The sequence below is a fragment of the Oryx dammah genome, unplaced genomic scaffold, assembly GCF_014754425.2.
Source record: "Oryx dammah isolate SB20612 unplaced genomic scaffold, SCBI_Odam_1.1 HiC_scaffold_11, whole genome shotgun sequence".
NCBI lineage: Eukaryota > Metazoa > Chordata > Mammalia > Artiodactyla > Bovidae > Oryx > Oryx dammah.
This window is the reverse complement of record NW_024070195.1, coordinates 41,270,473-41,290,204: the sequence shown is the minus strand read 5'-3', so window position 1 is coordinate 41,290,204 and position 19,732 is coordinate 41,270,473. Positions and strand designations below refer to the sequence as shown.

Genomic DNA, 19,732 nt, shown 5'->3' with positions numbered 1-19,732 from the left:
GAGCAACTGAACTGAACTGACCACTTAAGACAATTTACTGCCATCTGCTGGGAAATAACTGTCATTAACATCTACACTTGACTATGATGCTAGTTGTTCAGTCGCTCAGTCCAGTCACTAAGTCGTGTCTGATTCTTTGCGACCCCATGGACTGCAGCATGCCAGTCTTCCCTGTCCTTCACCATCTCCTGTGCTTTGCTCAAGCTCATGTCCATTGAGTCAAGGCTGCCATCCAACCCCTCATCCTCTGTTGCCTGCTTCTCCTCCTGCCCTTAATCTTTCCCAGCATCAGGGTCTTTTCCAATGAGTCGGCTCTTCGCATCAGGTGGCCGGAGTATTGGAGCTTCAGCTTCAGCATGAGTCCTTCCAATGAATATTCAGGGTTGATTTCATTTAGGATGATGCCAGAGGTGCCAGCATGGATGTGGCATCCTTGTGCTGTGTACAACCTACCCAAGCTTACATGTTGGCCCTTGTTCCTGGGGCAACTGGGCTTGAAGGTGATGGTCTTCTCTCCTCCTGCCCTCTCATAGCCAGATTCAATGCCGGTTCTTCATGCGGGGGAATGGCCGCTGCCCTTTCAAATCAGACTGCATTTACCTGCACCAGCTCCCAGATGAGGCCCCGAGTTTTGATCCTCTCTGGCCTGAGAGTATGCAGCTGGCCTCTGTGAGTGAGGTGGTAATAGCAGGGATATGGAGGTTGGGAAGGCTGCTAGTTATGCTTTGTAATAAATGTCTGTTAATTGTGAAACCTGCATATGATATTTATGACATTGATGGTGCCCGTGTGGATGTGGTACTTTTGTGCTATGTACAACCTCCCCAACCTATGTGTCGGCCTTGATTCTCTGGTACCAGGCACAACTAGAACTGAAGCTGATGAGTTTCCTCTTATTTCCTTTTCTACTCCTAGGTGGTGGGCACACCAGTGTTCCTAGGGGGTACCGAGCCAGAAGAGGAAGTGCTCTTCATGGACTGTGCCCTGGGCATGGCTTTCTGGGGTTCAGAACTCCTCCTGGACCCCAATAGTTCTTACCACTGCCTGCCATAACCAGGATCAACGTGTGAGGGGTGGGGCTGAGGGGCAGGGGTTGCCAGGTGGTAGTATTTCCCCTTTGGGGGCTTGGTAAGGGATGAAAGTAGCAAGCCCTCTGCCCTCATGAACTGTAGCAGTGACACAGCTGGGGGATGTAGGGAGGGGGTAGGGTTCTCAGTGTCTTGGCAGGGACTTGGTTTTTAACTTTGTTCTTTTGTAAAAGGATTCTGAAGGAAACCAATAAAATGTACCTAAACCATCACTCCTGGTGTCTGAAGAGTCTGCTTATACCCCAGGCGTGCCCCCATCCCAACCAAGGGGTTGCTTCTGCACTTAACCTGTTGCAGTATCACTTGTGACTTGGCTTTTGGAAAACTTCACTTTATACCCATAAGAGAATGAGATAAGAAGGGGCAAATAACAACATAAGTACTACAAAGAAGAGTGATGTCAGGGATCCCCTGAAAGGATCTTGAGTATTCCTTCAGGGATCTTGAATCACACTTTTAGAGAGCACTTTTTAAGAACTTTTCTCCTTCATCTCCTTCCCATCGGCTAGAATGCAGACCTTGAAGGGCACAAGCTAGAGCCACTACAAAGTAAAGCTTTCTTTGTTTGTTGATGGTGGGCAAGGCATTGAAGGTTGTTTAGCATTCTTGGCCCTGCCCACTACTTATCTGGGCCTCCCCAACTCCTTGCCTCCAACATCATTAGAAGACCAAAAACATCTCCTATGAAGTTAGAACTGAGCCTGAGAGAGAGGTTCCTGGAAGAAATTTCTTTCCTACTATTTTGGCCTTTGCAAAGCAGGCACTATCTAAGAAATCCTCCTTTCTCCTTTCCAATGTTGTTCAGTCGCTTCAGTCGTGTCCAACTCTTTGTGATCCCATGCACTGTAGCTCTCCAGGCTCCTCTGTCTATGGGGTTTCCCAGGCACGAATACTGGAGTGGGTTGCCATTTCCTCCTCCAGTGGATATTCCCCGACACTTGGCAGGTGGCTTCTTTACCATTGAGTCACCTGGGAACTCCAGTCCTATCCAATAGCTCCCTTGAAATCATTTTGGAAAAAATTATAAAACTGACTCTAATGGAAATCAGATCCAGCTCAAAATATGCCTATGGCTTCCCATGCTATTCAGAGTAAAAGACAAGTTTCCCTCTGGGACCTCACAGCCTCACAAAATCTGGTCTGGTTATCTTTCCAATCTCATCTATTTTTCTCCAGCAGGTGCACTCAGCTCCAGCCAGGCTTCTGCTCAAAGCCTAACCATGGCCTTCTTTCCAGAATGGTCTCCTCATAGACCTCTACCTGGCTTACTTCCTTATCTCCTTTAGGTTTAGCTTGCCTGACCACCTATTTAAATCTACCTCACTCTATCTCTGTTCCCTCCTATCACAAACAGTCATTCTATTGTTTATTCAGTTGTCTGTTTCCTCACTTGAGCGTCAGCAACAATATGGGCAAGGATCTTTACTTTGTTCCCTGTATCCTTAGCCCTAGGTGATCAGTAAAAGGCTTATTGATCGAATGGATGTATGCATGGCAGCAGAAGCTGGGAAGACAGAAATACAAGCTGGCACCCAAAGGAGGCTTCATGGGGTCCTGTGGGGCTCTTCTCCCCTCTGCCTTTGTTTCCATCCTCTGCTATGATCCCTCCCTTCGCGGGAAGACTTCGTTCCTCCAGATTTCCCTAAGCTGAAACACTGGGAAATGGAGGCTCTCTTGATCCTTTATAAACAACCAGAGCAAGGCCACTTCTTGATCTGAGAGGAAGATTACAGTAGCAAGGTTTTTTGCTATATAGATAACATTAGATTTTACTGCAACTCCCATTCTCTGGTGTACTTATACATCAAATATTTCTGGAGATGGCTGAAACTCAAATGATGGCAGCTGATGGCCTGTGGAAGAGGTGACGTTACGGTGTTTTATGATCAAATCCTATGCCAGAGCCCAAGATCTACAAGCAACATGGGCGTCAGTTTAAATTAAATAGGCTTGGATCCAGAAGTATTGAATACAACCAACCCTGATATCCGTTCTGTATCTCCGCCCTCATCGCTTACCTGAAGGAAGGTTAAGGACCCGCTCCTCCATCAAGCCCTGTCCCACCCAATCTCCTGCATGACCCCGCCCACAAGCCTATTTCTTTGTAGCCCCGCCCCAACTCTGGCCCCGCCCCATCAGCAGACCGGCACTCGGCCTTTGCCCCCTCCCCTGCTCGGTTCCTGCTTCCGCCCCGGCGTATCCCGGTCCCGCCCCTTCCGGCTTTCCCCCGCGCCCCGCCCCTAGCCGCACCTCCCGCTTCTTTCCTTTGCCGACCGCTCGAGTCCCGCGGCCTGGCCGGACGTCTCCCTGCGCTGAGGATGGAACTTGGCTGGAGGGGCACTGTCCTCAGCCTCCGTTTCCTCAGGCCCCGGAGCTGAGGCCCGAAGCCGGAGCGCGGGGTAGCGCGACTCTCCGATCCCGGGCATGGAGGCCTTGGAGGCTGAGCCCGCTCGGGTTGAGGACGCAGAGCCGGCGGCGCCCTGGGCTCGGCTGGAGGCCCCCGGCCGCCTCCTGCTGCAGGCGCTGCAGGCCGGGCCCGACGGGGCGCGGCGCGGTCTGGGGGTGCTGCGGACACTGAGCGGCCGCGGCGGGGAGCCCTTTGCCTGGGGCGGCGTCCTCGAGGCGCTGTGCCGGGAGGAGCCCGTCGTGGAGGGCCCGGACTGTCGCCTGGAGCTGTAAGTCGTCCGCCCGCGTTCCTCCGGCCCTGTTGGTGCCCTCATCCTCTAGGGTCGTGTGAAGCAGGAGCTGGCGCTACCCGCTGCTCTAGATGTGTTTTTAACCCTCACACACAAATAAATAAAAGGTTTCTTTCCTGCCTCACATAGCCCAAGTGTCTTTGTGTGTGATGACAAATAACAGCGTCACGTACTGAGAGGTGCGGAAGCGTGAAGGGTGGTGACCCTGTGAGTTGCAGGGACTGCCGAGGGGAGCACAGGGCTGCAGACCAAGCATTACTCGGCGTTCTGGAGTATCATTTTTACATAAAATTTCAGAAAGGACTTTTTTTTCTTGTTTACATAAAACAGGTATGGATCTATTACAGGGTTCATTCAGTTCAGTCACAGTTGGTCCAACTCTTTGCGACCCCATAGTCTGCATCATGCCAGGCCTCCCTGTCCATCACCAACTCCGGGAGTTTACTCAAACTCATGTCCATTGAGCTGGTGATGCCATCCAACCATCTCGCCCTCTGTCGTCCCCTTCTCCTCCTGCCCCCAATCCCTCCCAGCATCAGTCTTTTCAAGTGAGTCAGCTCTTCACATCAGGTGGCCAAAGTTTTGGAGTTCCAGCTTCAGCATCAGTCCTTCCAATGAATATTCAGGACCGATTTCTTTTAGGATTGACTGGTTGGATCTCCTTGCAGTCCAAGGAACTCTCAAGAGTCTTCTCCAACACCACAGTTCAAAAGCATCAATTCTTCGGCGCTCAGCTTTCTTTATAGTCCAGCTCTCACATCTGTACATGACTACTGGAAAAACCATAGCTTTGACTAGACGGACTTTTGTTGGCAAAGTAATATCTGTGCTTTTTAATATGCTGTCTAGGTTGGTCATAGCTTTTCTTCCAAGGAGCAAGCATCTTAATTTCATGGCTGCAATCACCATCTGCAGTGATTTTGGAGCCCAAGAAAATAAAGTCTGTCACTCTTTCCATTGTTTCCCCATCTATTTGCCATGAAGTGATGGATTACAGGGTAGGTTCCAATTTTTGAGCTGAAATAGGAGATGTCAAAGAGCAGGGCCTAGTGTAGTGTAGAATAGATGCTCGCTTGTTGAGTGGTTTCCATGTTGTCTCCACTTCATCCACACTGACCCTCAGGTGCTGCCTTCCAGTGCTCCCCACCCACTTCTGTCTGGCGCCATGTAGCCTCTAACTCTAGCTAGCCTGTTCTGTGTTCCTTTCAGCGAGGTGCTCCTTTCAGCGAGATGCTCCTAACGGTGCCCTCCCTCTGCCACCTAGGAAACCACTGCTGCTGCGATTGCCCCCGTTATGCCGGACAAACCTGATGTCCCTGCTCATGGCTGTTTGGCCATCGCTGCCCGAAAGCAGGCTCCTCCCTGTGCTGCAGATGGCGAGGCAGGATCCAAGCCCTGACCCTGATCCCTGGCTCCGGGCCCTTGGAGAATTTCTGCAAAGGGATCTGAGAGCTGGTGTTTCCACTGATGAAGCATCCCCACTGTCTGAAAGGTGCCAGAGACAGCTTCAAGGCCTGTGTAGGCGGCTGGGCCAAGGGGGCAGGAAGTTGAAGTTGCCCCCGGTTCTAGATTCTGAAGGAGAAGGGCAGGAGGAGAACAAGGACTCCCAGCAGCCTGGGAAACGCAGGAAGGAGCCAGAGGAACAGCCTGTCAGTCCTGAGCGGGAGAGGGTCCCCAAAAGGCTCCGGTGTTTGGAAAAGGAAGAAGAGGAAGAAGAAGGTCATGAGGGGAAGAGACCTGAACACGAATCTTCGGAATCCCTGGCTGATGGAGGAGGTGCATCATCTATTACAAACCAGCCTGTCATGGGAGCTGAGCCCAGTGAGGCTGGTCAGAGTCTAAAGGATGCTAAGGGCCTACCTGAGAGTTTGGAGTTGCCCAAAGTTATCCAGGTACTAGGGTGAGGCTGCTGCTTTAGAGTGATCTTTTGGAGTGGAGGGTTGATACCGGGCAAAAGCTGGTTGGGACACTGTCCCCTTTGGAATGACTGTAGTCTGTGGAGCAAGGGGAAGGAGTAGGGGTTGAGGGAATGTAGTTTCTGCTCCACAAGCTTCTGAGAAGAGGGTAGGGAAGGGAGGGACTGGAGGTGGGAACCCTTGACCTAGTGATCAGTATTGTGAGGTCAGGGGTACGGGGGAAGAGGAAAGGCTCTGGAGCTACCCCTGCTGCCCCATCTTATGGGAAATGGGGGAGTCATCCCAGCATCCAGCTTGACCTCCCAGCCCAGGGCCTGGTCTAGCCCCATTAGGATGGATGCAAAGAAGACAAGTTTGTTCAGTTGGATTTACATGGGCCCGTGTCTAGTTTGAGTTCTGAAGCACTTTGTAAAGTTTAGGCTTCATGTTCTGGCTTTCTTGAGTCATCTTTGCCCACTAGCTCCCACTGAGCCGGTGCCTTCTCTCAGAGGGGCTGGGACTCAGCTGGGGCCATGGTCATGACCAGGGGCCGTGCTGCATGGGTGGGGGCTTGGCAGTGACCGGGCTCTCCTCTGCAGGACCAGGTTCCCAGGCTGCAGCAGCTGCTCAAGACCCTCGGGAAGGTGACTTGCCCTACCCTGCTCCCCACAGCCCTTCTTCCACCCTTTCCAGGACCCCAGTGGCACCCAGGGAAGCCCCACTGCGGCAAGGCACAGCTGTTCGGTGGGGGTGGGGGTGGGATGTGAAGGTCTCACCATCTGTGTGAAGGCTTTTCTTAGCCCACATATGTTGTTCTAACCCCTGGCAAGTGGTTCTTCTCCTCCAGTAGCACCTTCTGGGGTCCTCACCCACCCACTCTGCCAATTGACTTGTCACTGAGGGCTCTGCCAGCCCTAACATGGCATTCGCCCTCTCAGGGGTTGGAAGGACTGGAGGGCACCCCACCGGTTGAGCTGCAGCTTCTCCAGGAGTGCAGTCCTGGCCAGGTGAGTCCAGAAAGCCTGGCTGGCCCCAAGGACATGGTCCCTGTCTCCACTTAAATTTCTGTTCCCCTGCCTCATGTGGGAATTTGGGGAGGGGATTTGGTTGGGTTTTTGTTCTCAGGGGCAGGGGTCACCCGCAGTGGTTTCTTTTAGCCCTTGGCTCCCATAGGGCGGCTTTCCCGTCTTACCTTACCCTGGGGTGTCCTGGCCCCGCCCATTCTGCCTGGTGGGCTTGACAGTTCAGCCAAGAAAGGCTGAGTGTCCCGGGACCCTCCCCCATCCTTGGCAGGTGGACCTGCTGTGCGCCCAGCTGCAGCTCTCGCAGCTCTTGGACACGGGTCTCCTCCAGCTCTGCACCTGGCTGCTGGCCCTGTCACCAGACCTCAGCCTGGGCAATGCCACTGTGCTGGCCAGGAGCCTCTTCCTTGGACGGGTAGGTGCTCTGGGACACACATGAAAGGTCTGGGACTGGTGGGGTGGCGGGGAGAGAGTCTGGGCCCTCAGCAGGATGCCAGAGGGGGTTCCCAGCCTTGCACACATCTGGCCTGTCCCAGGTTCTGGGAGCAAGGGAAGGGCACAGACCCCTAGGCCATCTACCTACGGGGCATCTAACTCATTCATCCCTCTTGGGCCGCAGATCCTTACAGAAGCTGAAGGGATATGGGAGCTGGGGAAGGGAGCTATGTGTCCTTTCCAATGGGTGGATCCGTGTAGGTCCTGGATAAAAGAATTTTTTGGTCACTGTAATATATGTGTTTGTGTTTGGTTGCTCAGTCTTGTCCTGCTCTTTGTGACCCCATGGACTGTAGCCCACCAGGCTCCTCTGTCCGTGGGATTTTCCAGGCAAGAATACTGGAGTGGGTTGCCATTTCCTTCCCCGGGGGATCTTCCTGACCCAGGGATAGAATCTGCAGCTCCTCCTGCCGTATCTCCTGCATTACAGGCAGATTCTTTAACCGCTGAGCCACTGGGGAAGCCTGGTGTAATGTATAAGATTCTGAAATGAGTCTGATAAACATTTGTTGGAGAGAAGAAGCAATTAATTAATATTTTCCTCCCTGTTGGCTGTAGATTCTCTCCCTGACTTCCTCAGCCTCCCGCCTGCTCACAACTGCCCTGACCTCCTTCTGTACCAAGTATCCCTATGCTGTCTGCAGAGCCCTCCTTGGTCCTGTGCTCCAAGCCCCAGGAATAGGTAATTTTAGAACAGGCCCCAGGCCCAGTAGCTGTGCGCTCTCTCTTCCCAACACCCTTCACCTCCCCTGGGTGGTCCTGGCAGGAATTGGGTATTCAAGGAGTAAAGATACCAGTTGCTTCCCTGACGCTGCCCCCTGTAATGAGCCGGGCATTTTGTTCCCTGCCAACCCCCTCCTCTCCTGCCATCTTCCCCCAGACTTCTTTTATCTGCTGTCACCCACTCAGGTCCAGCTCAAACAGAGTTACTGTGTTGCCTTACAAAGGACAAGGCCCTGGAGCCAGACGTGCAGGTTCTAATGCTGGGGTAAGTGACAGGCACCCCTGCTGGCCCCACCCACACCTCCTCCCCCTGGCCAAGCTGCTCTTGGCATTCTGGAATTGGAGCTGACTGGGCACCAGGCCCTGTACCCAAAAGTGCCTGAAATACAGGCAGTGGCACAGCCGATGCTCACTCTCGGTGACCTGAGCCTGGCTTTGTGCCTTACCACTGTGGGTCCTTGTTAGTTGCCATACCATGTCCCTTCCCCAGCCCAGGGGGCCAGACTTCTGTGCCAGCTGCCTCAGGGAGTGTGGAGAAGAGGCTGGTGCTGCTGTGCTTGAGTTCTCAGCATAGCTGGAACGTGACATCGTGGTTCAGAGCCCTGGCTCTGGAGTTAGACAGACACGGGTGAAAACCTCAACCTTGCCTCTTATTTTTTTTATCTTTCAACTTTGCCTTTAAATGTGCAAGTTTAATCGGGTTGTTCTATCTCTCTGAACCTCTGCTTCCACACATTAACTGTGTAGGATTTTTCTAGATATTAAGTGTGATAATGCACATGAAGACCTCAGCACAGTATTTGGCACGTAGGAAGTGCTCAAATACTGTTATAAAATTGGTGTTAAATTTGGGCATCAAATTGGAGAGTTAAGATACAGACATGTAGAAATAATGAGTAGGTGAGACCCCCATTGGACATTAACATGAAATATAAAATGCTAGGTATCACATGAGAAGGGGACAATCTCCAAAAAACTACTAGCCACCCGTTGCCGAGGACTTTCTCTGTGCTTTCAATTCATTACTTCAGTCTGCGTGCAGTCCTGTGTGGCTGCCACCTTAGAGATAGAAAAGCTGAAGCTCGGAGAGGCTGAGGGAGGTGGCCAAAGGCCACAGAGCTACAGCGAGTGCAAAAGCCTGGCCTCAGACCCAAGTCTGTGCACCCAGGAAGGGACACTGTTTCCATGTGACATCCTGCCTTTCCCGACAAGCTGAGGACGGGAGGTGCAGCTGGAGTGGACCTCACCGAGGGCTGGGCTCTGCAGGGAGGGCTCACCTTCTCTCAGAAGCTTCACATGTGTCATCTCACCCATCATCGTCATCATCCTCTTCCCTGGGTCACCCTCCCCTTTTTGCTCAGGATGCACTCTCGACTCGTGGTCATTTTTCAGGGAATCATTGTACCTCTCAGCCAAAGCCTCCACTGTCAACTCCCAGGGGTCTGGGGCCATGGCCTTCCCAGCACTGCAGCAGCGGCTCCTACCTGGCCGCCAGCATCAGGGCCCCTGACTACTTCCTCTGCAGCTGGGGATCTTAGCTGTCCCCGGGGCCTTGCCTTGGGGTAGGAGCAGTAGATCCTCAGGCTTGGTGGGAGGCTGAGCTTTCCTCACTGGGGCCTGTGCTTGCAGACAGATATCGGAGCTGCCCTGGAAGGAAGAGACTTTCTTGGTGCTGCAGTCACTCCTGGAGCGGCAGGTGAGTGGGCTGCCTTGGGATGGACAAAGAAGTGCTGCTGTGATGTGGGCGGGCGTGGGGCTCCTGGGCTTCTGACCACTTCAGTGACGGAATGGGCAAGCAGGATGGCAGCCCTCCAGGAGGGTGCCTGTGACACTGGGAGGAGGGTCCTGGGGCTTGAAAGGCCAGGAGCAGAGAGCTGACTGTACGTTGAATCCCAGCTGTGCCTCTTGCTGGCTGTGTGGCCTGGAGTATGGATTTGTTGATGTGTATGTGTAAATTTAATTTATTTTTGAATAGGTAATAGAGTCATATGTTCACACTTTTGAACTGTATCCTTACAAGGATATAGTGAAAAAATTCCTCCCAGCCACCCAGATTCCCCTCCCCAGGGCTAATCAGTGTTACTAGTTGCAGTGGAACCCTCCCAGAGATGCTGTATATATACAAGGACACATGTTGAAATTTACTCTTCCCCTGCTTTTTACATAGGTTGTAACACACCAAGCTCTAGGCTGTAACACAGAGTGCCCTGTGCTTTGCTTTTTCCATCTAACAAGATATTTTGGCAGTTTTTCCATATATCGATACATAAGCGTCTGCCTCATTTGTTTATAATGCAAGTAGTTAGCCTCTTTATGCCTCAGTTTCCTCATTGGCAAAAGGTGAGTGATGATGACACCTACCATGTAAAACTAGGGTGAGATTTAAGTGGTATAATTGGGGTAGCATGTCTGGAACGGTACCTAGTGCCTAATAAGTGTTTATTAAGTTATGATTATGAAGAGCTGTTGTTATTATGCTGTCAGGACTCCCTTGGGACCACTCTCTCCTTTTATTTTCAACCACTATGCCAGGCTAAAGATCCTCAGCCTCCCCTTGCTCCTAATCTGAGCCTGTGCAGCAGTGACCACCGGTTTTCTGAGCCCTGTGTGCCAGGCTTTATTTGCATAATAACATTAAATCACTTTCAAAGTCCTCAGAGTTCAGTATTATGAGCACCATTTTACAGATGTGGAAGCTGAGGCTCAGACTAGTTGAGTGACCTGAAGCTCAGTTTGGTTGAGGGTCACCTGCCTAGGAAGTGGTGGAGTTGGGGAATTGAACCCAGGGCCCTTTCTTGTGCTATTACCCCATCTCCTAATGTGTGCAGGTGGAGATCCCCCCTGAGAAGTTCAGTGTGTTGATGGAGAAACTCTGTAAAGAAGGGCCAGTGGCCACCACATCCATGGCCTATGCCAAGCTCCTGCTGACAGTGATGACCAAGTATCAAGCCAACGTGAGTACTGGTAGGGCCACAAGTGTGGGGCTTCCCTGGTAGCTCAGTTGGTAAAGAATCTGCCTTCAATGAGGGAGACCTAGGTTTGATCCCTGAGTTGGGAAGATCCCCTGGAGGAGGGCATGGCAACCCACTCCGGTATTCTTGCCTAGAGAATCCCATGGACAGAGGAGCCTGGCAGGCTGCAGTCCATGGGGTCGCAGAGTCAGACACAACTGAGCAACTAAGCACACACAAGGGCAGTTTCTGCTGCTTGATTGTGCCACAAGGATGTCTGATGTTCACCAGGGAAAAAACCCTGAGTGGAAGCCAGGGAAACCACAAGTTCAAGTCCAAGAATAGGGGAGTGAGACTGCTAGGAGTTCGTTCATCCAGCCAACACTGCTGTAGGCCAGATGCTTTCTGAGGCATTAGGAATCAACAATCACGATATCACAGTTTCTGTCCTGGACTTGACCTCTGCACCAGCACCTACTGGGTTAGTGAAAGGGAAGAGAAATGATAAACATAGCCTTGACTAGACGGACCTTAGTCGGCAAAGTAATGTCTCTGCTTTTGAATATGCTATCTAGGTTGGTCATAACTTTTCTTCCAAGGAGTAAGCGTCTTTTAATTTCATGGCTGCAATCACCATCTGCAGTGGTTTTGGAGCCCCCAAAAATAAAGTCTGACACTGTTTCCACTGTTTCCCCATCTATTTCCCATGAAGTGATGGGACCGGATGCCATGATCTTCGTTTTCTGAATGTTGAGCTTTAAGCCAACTTTTTAGCTCTCCTCTTTCACTTTCATCAAGAGGCTTTTTAGTTCCTCTTCACTTTCTGCCATAAGGGTGGAGTCATCTGCATATCTGAGGTTATTGATATTTCTCCCGGCAATCTTGATTCCAGCTTGTGTTTCTTCCAGTCCAGCGTTTCTCATGATGTACTCTGCATATAAGTTAAATAAGCAGGGTGACAATATACAGCCTTGATGTACTCCTTTTCCTATTTGGAACCAGTCTGTTGTTCCATGTCCAGTTCTAACTGTTGCTTCCTGACCTGCATACAGATTTCTCAAGGGGCAGGTTAGGTGGTCTGGTATTCCCATCTCTTGAGGAATTTTCCAGTTTGTTGTGATCCACACAGTCAAAGGCTTTGGCATAGTCAATAAAGCAGAAATAGATGTTTTTCTGGAACTCTCTTGCTTTTTCCATGATCCAGCGGATGTTGGCAATTTGATCTCTGGTTCCTCTGCCTTTTCTAAAACCAGCTTGAACATCAGGGAGTTCACGGTTCACGTATTGCTGAAGCCTAGCTTGGAGAATTTTGAGCATTACTTTACTAGCATCACGTGAGATGAGTGCAAATGTTCGGTAGTTTGAGCATTCTTTGCATTGCCTTTCTTTGGAATTGGAATGAAAACTGACCTTTTCCAGTCCTGTGGCCACTGCTGAGTTTTCCACATTTGGTGGCATATAGAGTGCAGCACTTTCACAGCATCATCTTTCAGGATTTGAAACAGCTCAACTGGAATTCCATCACCTCCACTAGCTTTGTTGGTAGTGATGCTTTCTAAGGCCCAGTTGACTTCACTTTCCGAGATGTCTGGCTCTAGATTAGTGATCACATCATCATGATTATCTGGGTCGTGAAGCTCTTTTTTGTACAGTTCTTCCGTGTATTCTTGCCACCTCTTCTTAATATCTTCTGCTTCTGTTAAGCCCATACCATTTCTGTCCTTTATCAAGCCCATCCATAAGGTTAGAGAGCTAAAATACTAAGCTGATACTTGTAGCCCCTGCTATGCTCCAGGCATCCTTCTAAGCCCTTTATCTATGTTAACTTGGTACTAGTCCTGTGAGAACTAGTCCTATGAGAAGATACTATTATTGGCTCCATTTTATAGATGAGGAATTTGAGAGGCAGTAACTTGCCCAAGGTCACATCCCCTGGTCATGGTAGTATCTAATGGAAGTTAGATTTCTCAGGGAGTCACCTCCAGTTGTCCTTGGGTCCTGGATTTCTCTCTTCTAACTAACAGAGCCCAGGGGAAGGATAGGGGAGAGGAGGGATCAGCTGCTGAAGTCCTGACATGATTCTTCCTTCTCTCCAGATCACTGAGCCCCAGAGGCTGGGCCTGGCTGCAGCTGTGGAACTCAACACCACTTTCCTGAGGAAGTCCCTGCAGGCTGCCCTGAGACATCTGACTCCCTGACTGTCCACCAAAGGACCACCCTCCCGAAGCTCCCTCACCAACTTCCTGAAGGACACTTCTGCCCTCAGCTCCTCACCCTGCCTCTTGCCTGGGGGTCAGGGCTTAACTTGGCCATCCCAGGGATCAACTTCCTCCCTGCTGCAGGCTGCAGAGGGGCTGGCAGGAAGGGTCTGGGGCTAGATGATCTTTATTACCAAGGGCTCCTGACCCTGGGCTCCCTCCTTGTCACTTCTGGGGGCAGACACCGTAAGATAGGCCTCAGCAGGGTCATAGCAGACCCAGAGTGGACAATGATGACACTCCAGGAGCCCCAGGGCCATGTGCTCAGCACAGATCTCTTGTGCTCAAGTGTATATGTGATGATCCTCTGTGTTCTTGTTTCTGACTTGAATAATTTATCAATGGTATTTCATTAAAAAAAAAAAAAAAAGAGGTTCAATAATGTCTTATTAGTAGCAGTGCCTGTCTTCCTACTAACTCCCCACCCCTTGCCCCCTTCTGCTCAGTGACAGGGGCATCTTTCTCCTTGTGGGGCAGGTGGTAGAGTTCTGAGGTTCATTCAGGTTCTGTGGGCCAGATCATGCGTGATACCACGCACCTGAGCCCTGTCAGAGCAGTCTGTGGAGTGGGTGAGACTGAGCAGGCCACACTGCGGGAGAGGGGCTTGAGGGCGGGAGTGACACAGCCTGGAGTTGGGGAAGGCTTTGGGGCAGATGATGGCCTTTGAGGAGGGATCTGAAGGGCTCCTGGGGTTATGGTGAGCAGACAAGACGAGGCCTGCTGGACAGAAGAGGCAGAGAGTGTGCGATATTGTGGGCATGTCTGTCCTACATCTCTATATTCCCACAGCACTTAGCGAGGCGCCTTGCTCATGTTCCTGAATCAACTGTCAGGGGTAAGTTAATCACAAACCCTTCCTTGAGGCCTCTCCGCCGCAGGCTCTGAGCGGCCAAGAAAGAAACTTTTAGTAAAGCCTGCTTTTGAGACATGAAACAGGTTCGCAAGGCAGGAGGAAGTGCGCGCCGGAGGTATAAGAGACAAAAATGGTGGGGTCTGTCTGCATCCTCTCAGCGGCTGTCAAGGGTGCGATGCCCAGCAGTGTGACTACTGCAGTTCGATCCCTGGCCTTAGCCTCTTCCCTAAGGGCCTGGCAGAGGCTGGCGCCACGGGGCGCGAGGCTGGGGTCTTCCCAAGCGAGTCTAGCGGTGCAAGGCACGGCAGCTGCGCCCCTCAGTGGCCGCAGATGGCGGCGCTCCCCGGGATTGAGCCACCAGACTAACTATACTCAGGAGAAAAGCCGCGGGAACAGTCATCTCTCGCGAGAACAAGGATCCTATTTGGGCGCATGCGCGAGCGGTGTTTCTTTCTTTTCCGGTTATCGCGGCGTAGGGAACTATGAGGTTGGTGTCGCTTAGTCGTGCTATCCATGTTCATCCGCGCTTCTGGGCGCCCCCGTGGGGAAGGAAACATTGCGGGCAGAAGCCCTGGGAGTTCTTGCCCCTGCTTCGTTGAGGCGCATTTCTTGTCAGGCTTCGGCCTGCGGGCCTGGCGTTCGAGTTGGCGCGCCAAGGCCGGTCTCCAGTAGGGTCCCTCTTCCCCGGGGTTGGTCCTTGGGCCCGAGTCGCCCCACTCTGGTGTCCAGAAACCCCCGGGGAGTAATCCCTAGGCCCTCCCGCGCCGGAGGCCTCTGACACCCCCGGGGGTTGGTGCCCGGCTACCGGGCTCTGACCGCTCGTCTTGCTTGTTTCTTGCAGCAGCAAAGTCTCCCGCGACACCCTCTACGAGGCGGTGCGGGAAGTCCTGCACGGGAACCAGCGCAAGCGCAGAAAGTAAGCGCCGGCCTCGGGGAGAGCCGCCCTGGGGAAAGCCGCTGGAGGCTTGTTATAACTTTGTTAACATTTTTTTTTTTTAAGGTTTTTGGAGACGGTGGAGCTTCAAATCAGCCTGAAGAACTATGACCCTCAGAAGGACAAACGTTTCTCGGGCACCGTCAGGTTGGCACCGTTCCGATCCCACCCAGCCCTCAGTGCCCCCGCGCTGCCCCGTCTCCTCCCTTGTGGCTCCAGTGGAGCTCGAGGCGGCCGGGCACGTGCGGCACTGAAGTGCCCGGGCAGTTCAGACCCCCTGCTCCGCGCAGGCGTGGCTGGACGGACCCCCACCCTGGGTCTTAAAAGAAGAGGGGAGGCGTGGGGAGGCTTTGGCCGAGCCCGCCGGCTAGTTTGAGAAGCCAGACTAGCTGTTGGTGAAAGTGGACGGCTCTGGGTAAGGCTCAGTGGTCCCAGACCCCTTCACCTTCAGCCTCCGTAGCCTAGGGCTGCACGTGACCTATCCTGTCCCCCCCCAAAATGCAGGCTTAAGTCCACTCCCCGCCCCAAGTTCTCCGTGTGTGTCTTGGGGGACCAGCAGCATTGTGATGAGGCCAAGGCTGTGGATATCCCCCACATGGACATCGAGGCGCTGAAAAAACTCAACAAGAATAAGAAACTGGTCAAGAAGCTGGGTGAGTGTACCTGGTGTGGTTTCACGGGTGGGGGGTAGAGTGATCGCAGATCTCTTGGGAGTGGTAGAATATAGGGGAATTTCTGCTGTTCGGATTTTAAAATGATGAAGGGGTAGAGTCATGACCGAGTATCTGCTGTGCTTGGCCAACTGGAAATTGAAACTTAGCCATGTGAAAATTCTTTTTTTTTTTTTTTTTTGCTTTGGGGGTTATTTTTAAGGGAAGAAGGCCAGGTAGTGGTTCTTTGCTAAGCAAGTGAGCTCTGTCAAATTGACAGGTCAGGTGCTAGTGCCTTCTGGGTTGGAATTTCTATTTAGAGCTCCTATTGTTTCACTTTAATCTTTATGCTATATGATTGGAGTGTTTTACCCAGATGAACAGGTTCTTCAATTGGGTGACTAGAAAGTAGGAAGGTGGGATTTGAAACCAGCTAGTCGTAATTAGAGTGAGCCTTTTTATTGCAACATGGATTGTGAGTCAGCGTGGACTTCTGCCACCTGGTTTCATGTGGATGTTTGGCCAGTAAAAGTCCAGAGGATGGAGCTCATACTGCCCCAAGGAGGATGCAAAAGACTTGGTAGCTGTGGAAAGGGTAGAATGCTGATTGGAGGCCACTTCTGTGGTTGGGTCACAGAGCTCTGTTTCAGAGTTGTCTTGAGGAGCCAGGTCCTAATGGCTTTTTCTCTCTACCAGCCAAGAAATATGATGCCTTTCTGGCTTCAGAGTCTCTGATCAAGCAGATCCCCCGAATCCTGGGCCCAGGCCTGAACAAGGCTGGCAAGTTCCCTTCCTTGCTGACCCACAATGAGAACATGGTGGCCAAAGTTGATGAAGTGAAGTCCACGATCAAGTTCCAGATGAAGAAGGTGCGGTGGTCTGGCTGGTTGCGTAGATTAAACAGTGGTGATGGTGGCAGGGCCCTGCAGTTTACCCACGTTCTCTGAGTGGAAGCCCTGATTTGCATTTCTGTGGATTCTTGGGACTTGTGACAGTCACTTGACAGGATTGAAGATTTTCAAGTAGCTCTGGTCTTCTAGGTCTGAGGGCAAAGCACTGCTTATTAGGGCACTGGAAGGGGAGGAATGGGCCATCTGGCTTGTAGATGAGCCCACTCTCCACAGTTGGTTTCTTTGAATCAGGCCACCAACCTGATTTGACCTTCTCCCCACAGGTGCTGTGTCTGGCAGTGGCTGTTGGCCACGTGAAGATGACAGATGATGAGCTTGTGTACAACATCCACTTAGCTGTCAACTTCCTGGTATCATTGCTCAAGAAAAATTGGCAGAACGTCAGGGCCTTGTACATTAAGAGCACCATGGGCAAGCCCCAGCGTCTGTACTAAGGCACAGCTTAATAAACCATACTAAACCATCAGCAGTGTCTTCTGTGGCTTTGGGAAGGGAGGGAGGTGCTTTGCTACCCTGCACTGATGAGCCAGTGATGGGTAGTCATTTACTGCAAACAAGGCAAGGCCTTTCTGCCCTCAAAATCATGGAGCAATGCTGAAACTTATTAAAACAACCTTTATCTACTTGTGTACAAGGTGTTAAGTGGCTAAGTCGTGTCCAAACCCTTTGAGACCCCATGGACTGCAGCTTGCTCAAACTCGTGGCCATTGAGTTGGTGATGCCATCCAACCATTTCTTCCTCTCACCCACTTCTGCCCTTAGTCTTTCCTAGCATCAGGATATTAACCAAAGGGATTTGTCATTTTAGCTTGTGAGTGAATTCGCTCAGTTTTGTCCGACTCGACTACCCCATGGACTGTAGCCTACCAGGCTCCTCCATCCATGGGATTTTCCAGGCAAGAATCCTGGAGTGGGTTGCCATTTCCTTCTCCAGGGGATCTTCCTGACCCAGGGATTGAAACCAGGTCTCCCTCATTGTAGGCAGACGCTTTACCATCTGAACCACCAGGGAAGTCCTGTCATTTTAGCTTACAGGTTGTAAGTATTACACCTAATCATCTGATGAGCATTTAATTTTGGTTCTCAATGTGGTAGTCCTGACTTGCTCCTCTGGTAATAGTTAGTGGATAAAACACCTAGGCCTGTTGAACAGTGTTCTCAGTAGGTATGGAGAGGGAAAAGCTGGCTACAACTGACTAGCTCAATTTTACTGAAAGGAAGCAAGTTTTATTCCTAGTATGGGGTTGGCCAAAAGGTTCACTCTGGGTTTTGTAAGCTGGCACAGAAAAAAGGGACTTCCTATAACTCAGATGGTAAAGAATCTTCCTGCAATGCCTGGATCAGGAAGATCCCCTGGAGAAGGAAGTGGCAACCCACACTCAGCATTCTTGCCTGGAAAACTTGGACAGAAAAGCCGGGCAGGCTGCAGTCCATGGGGTCTCAGAGTTGCACGCGACTAAGTGACTAAGAACAAACTTTGGCCAACTCAAGGAAAATGATTGGGAGCTTACAAACTAAAAGTGTTGAGCACATTGAAAGCTGGGAGTTAAGTGATTTAGGGGATTTTCTGAAGCTTGTGTGGTTTTTGTTATCCAAAAAAAGTAACACGGGGAAAATTTATGATTTGGTAACTAGAGGAATAGAGTATGAAAGGTAGTTAACAAGTGACTACATTTTCTGTCCTGTCTCTTACAAAGGTGAGTATAGCAAAAGGTATGAGAGCGATTAGGTGAAGGCCAGCAAGCCTCCCGTAAGGTGGGCCCCAAGTGCATATTTGGCAGCCAATTCTGAGAGAATGATCACAGCCTGTGAGATGGAAGCAAGTCACTTCTAGGAGACCAGCTGCCAGCAGCCTGCTGTCATGAGCAGATCACAGCAAAGCAAGGGCTTCCTGGAGGAGGTTCCCATGACCAGCTGCACATAATGTGTTGGGTGCGAGACTAGATTGGGCTGAGGCCCTCAGTGCCTAAGTGAATCCAGCTCTACCACTCAAACGGTGGGTACCTACTGAGCCAGCCTCTTCCAGAAAGTTTATCTGAAAGGAGCTGAAGAAGGTACCTACTTTTTAGCATGATGTGCTTTGCACAGTGCCAGGCACTTGGTACTCAAACAGTGGTTATAAAATGGTAGGTAGGCAGAGCTACATACATGTGTGTTCTAGACCTGGCACATAAATACCTGCTTGTCTGGCTCAGCTGGCTGTAGGATGGAATGGAGGTCATCCTGAGGACAGCTGTCTCATCCATGGTGATGCGTGGGGAGGACAAGGTGCCTTCAGAATCAGTCGCACCCTTGCACCCCTCCCCCGCAACCACTCTGTCTCGCTGGGCCGAGTGTGGGATTTTAGGTCCCCAACCAGGGATCTAACCCATGCCCTCTGTGGTAGAAGTGCCAAGTCTTAATAAAAATAGTTTTGGAAACTCTATGGGTATGTTTTGGAAATTCTTGGAAACTTGAGTCTTACTGGATTACTGACTTGCATCACCTGGATTTAAAAATTAAACCTACTCCCCACTTTATAAGATCTATTAGGCCTTATGTATTGGTGCTGCTGCTGCTGCTAAGTCGCTTCAGTCGTGTCCGACTCTGTGCGACCCCATAGATGGCAGCCCACCAGGCTCCCCTGTCCCTTGGATTCTCCAGGCAAGAACACTGGAGTGGGTTGCCATTTCCTTCTCCAATGCATGAAAGTGAAAAGTGAAACTGAAGCCCACCAGGCTCCTCTGTCCATGGGATTTTCCAGGCAAGAGTACTAGAATGGGGTGCCTTTGCCTTCATGTGTTGGTGCAGGAGTCCTAAAAACTATATTAGACTACTGTGACTCCCTGCCTTCTGCTGGCCTGCTCAAAAGCTGTTTAGAGTCACGGTGCCTTCCCTCCAGAGGCCCATAGCACCACACTAGAGGGCAAAGAGTGGGAGGCAGGACGGAAAGCAGACTGATTTAAGTGACAGTTGAGCTATCTTAGCCAAGCCCCAGCCTCTAGGATGACTCTAGACTAAAGCCTAGTGTGCACCTGAGTTAGAAATCTGGGGGGGCCCAGTTCTCCAGCATTTGTTGTTATTGTTTAGTCACTAAGTTGTGTCTGACTCTTTTGCGGCCCCATGGACTGTAGCCCTCCAGACTCCTCTGTCCATGGGATTCTCCAGGCAAGAATACTGGAATGGGTTGCCATTTCCTTCTCCAGGGGATCTTCCCGAACCAGAGACTGAAGCCGTGTCTCTTGCATTGGCAGGTGGATTCTTTACCACTGAGCCA

The 19,732-nt window shown here is 51.3% G+C and overlaps 2 protein-coding genes across 2 annotated transcripts; both read left to right on the top strand.

Moving 5' to 3' along the window:
* Nucleotides 1–3,315: 3,315 nt before the first annotated feature.
* Nucleotides 3,316–13,512, top strand: FANCE (FA complementation group E). The gene is made up of 10 exons (XM_040249854.1): nt 3,316–3,763; nt 5,049–5,676; nt 6,279–6,323; nt 6,618–6,686; nt 6,973–7,116; nt 7,755–7,878; nt 8,106–8,184; nt 9,549–9,615; nt 10,748–10,873; nt 12,967–13,512. Exons 1-10 carry the CDS (start codon nt 3,513–3,515, stop codon nt 13,066–13,068), a joined length of 1,635 nt encoding a protein of 544 aa, XP_040105788.1. The 5' UTR covers nt 3,316–3,512; the 3' UTR covers nt 13,069–13,512.
* An 881-nt stretch (nt 13,513–14,393) lies between these two features.
* Nucleotides 14,394–16,942, top strand: RPL10A (ribosomal protein L10a). Its single transcript, XM_040249853.1, has 6 exons — nt 14,394–14,468; nt 14,823–14,897; nt 14,982–15,062; nt 15,420–15,568; nt 16,262–16,434; nt 16,740–16,942. The coding sequence occupies exons 1-6, from the start codon at nt 14,464–14,466 to the stop codon at nt 16,908–16,910; spliced, it is 654 nt and encodes a 217-aa protein (XP_040105787.1). The 5' UTR covers nt 14,394–14,463; the 3' UTR covers nt 16,911–16,942.
* Nucleotides 16,943–19,732: the final 2,790 nt, after the last annotated feature.

Excerpts from the sequence above, each read along its gene's own strand:
- FANCE (XM_040249854.1), top strand. The coding sequence starts at position 3,513 with ATGGAGGCCTTGGAGGCTGAGCCCGCTCGGGTTGAGGACGCAGAGCCG. Across the intron at positions 6,687-6,972 it reads AGGAGTGCAGTCCTGGCCAG|GTGGACCTGCTGTGCGCCCA; the intron begins GTGAGTCCAGAA and ends CATCCTTGGCAG. Across the intron at positions 7,117-7,754 it reads GGAGCCTCTTCCTTGGACGG|ATTCTCTCCCTGACTTCCTC; the intron begins GTAGGTGCTCTG and ends TGTTGGCTGTAG.
- RPL10A (XM_040249853.1), top strand. Across the intron at positions 14,898-14,981 it reads AACCAGCGCAAGCGCAGAAA|GTTTTTGGAGACGGTGGAGC; the intron begins GTAAGCGCCGGC and ends TTTTTTTTTAAG. Across the intron at positions 15,569-16,261 it reads GAAACTGGTCAAGAAGCTGG|CCAAGAAATATGATGCCTTT; the intron begins GTGAGTGTACCT and ends TCTCTCTACCAG.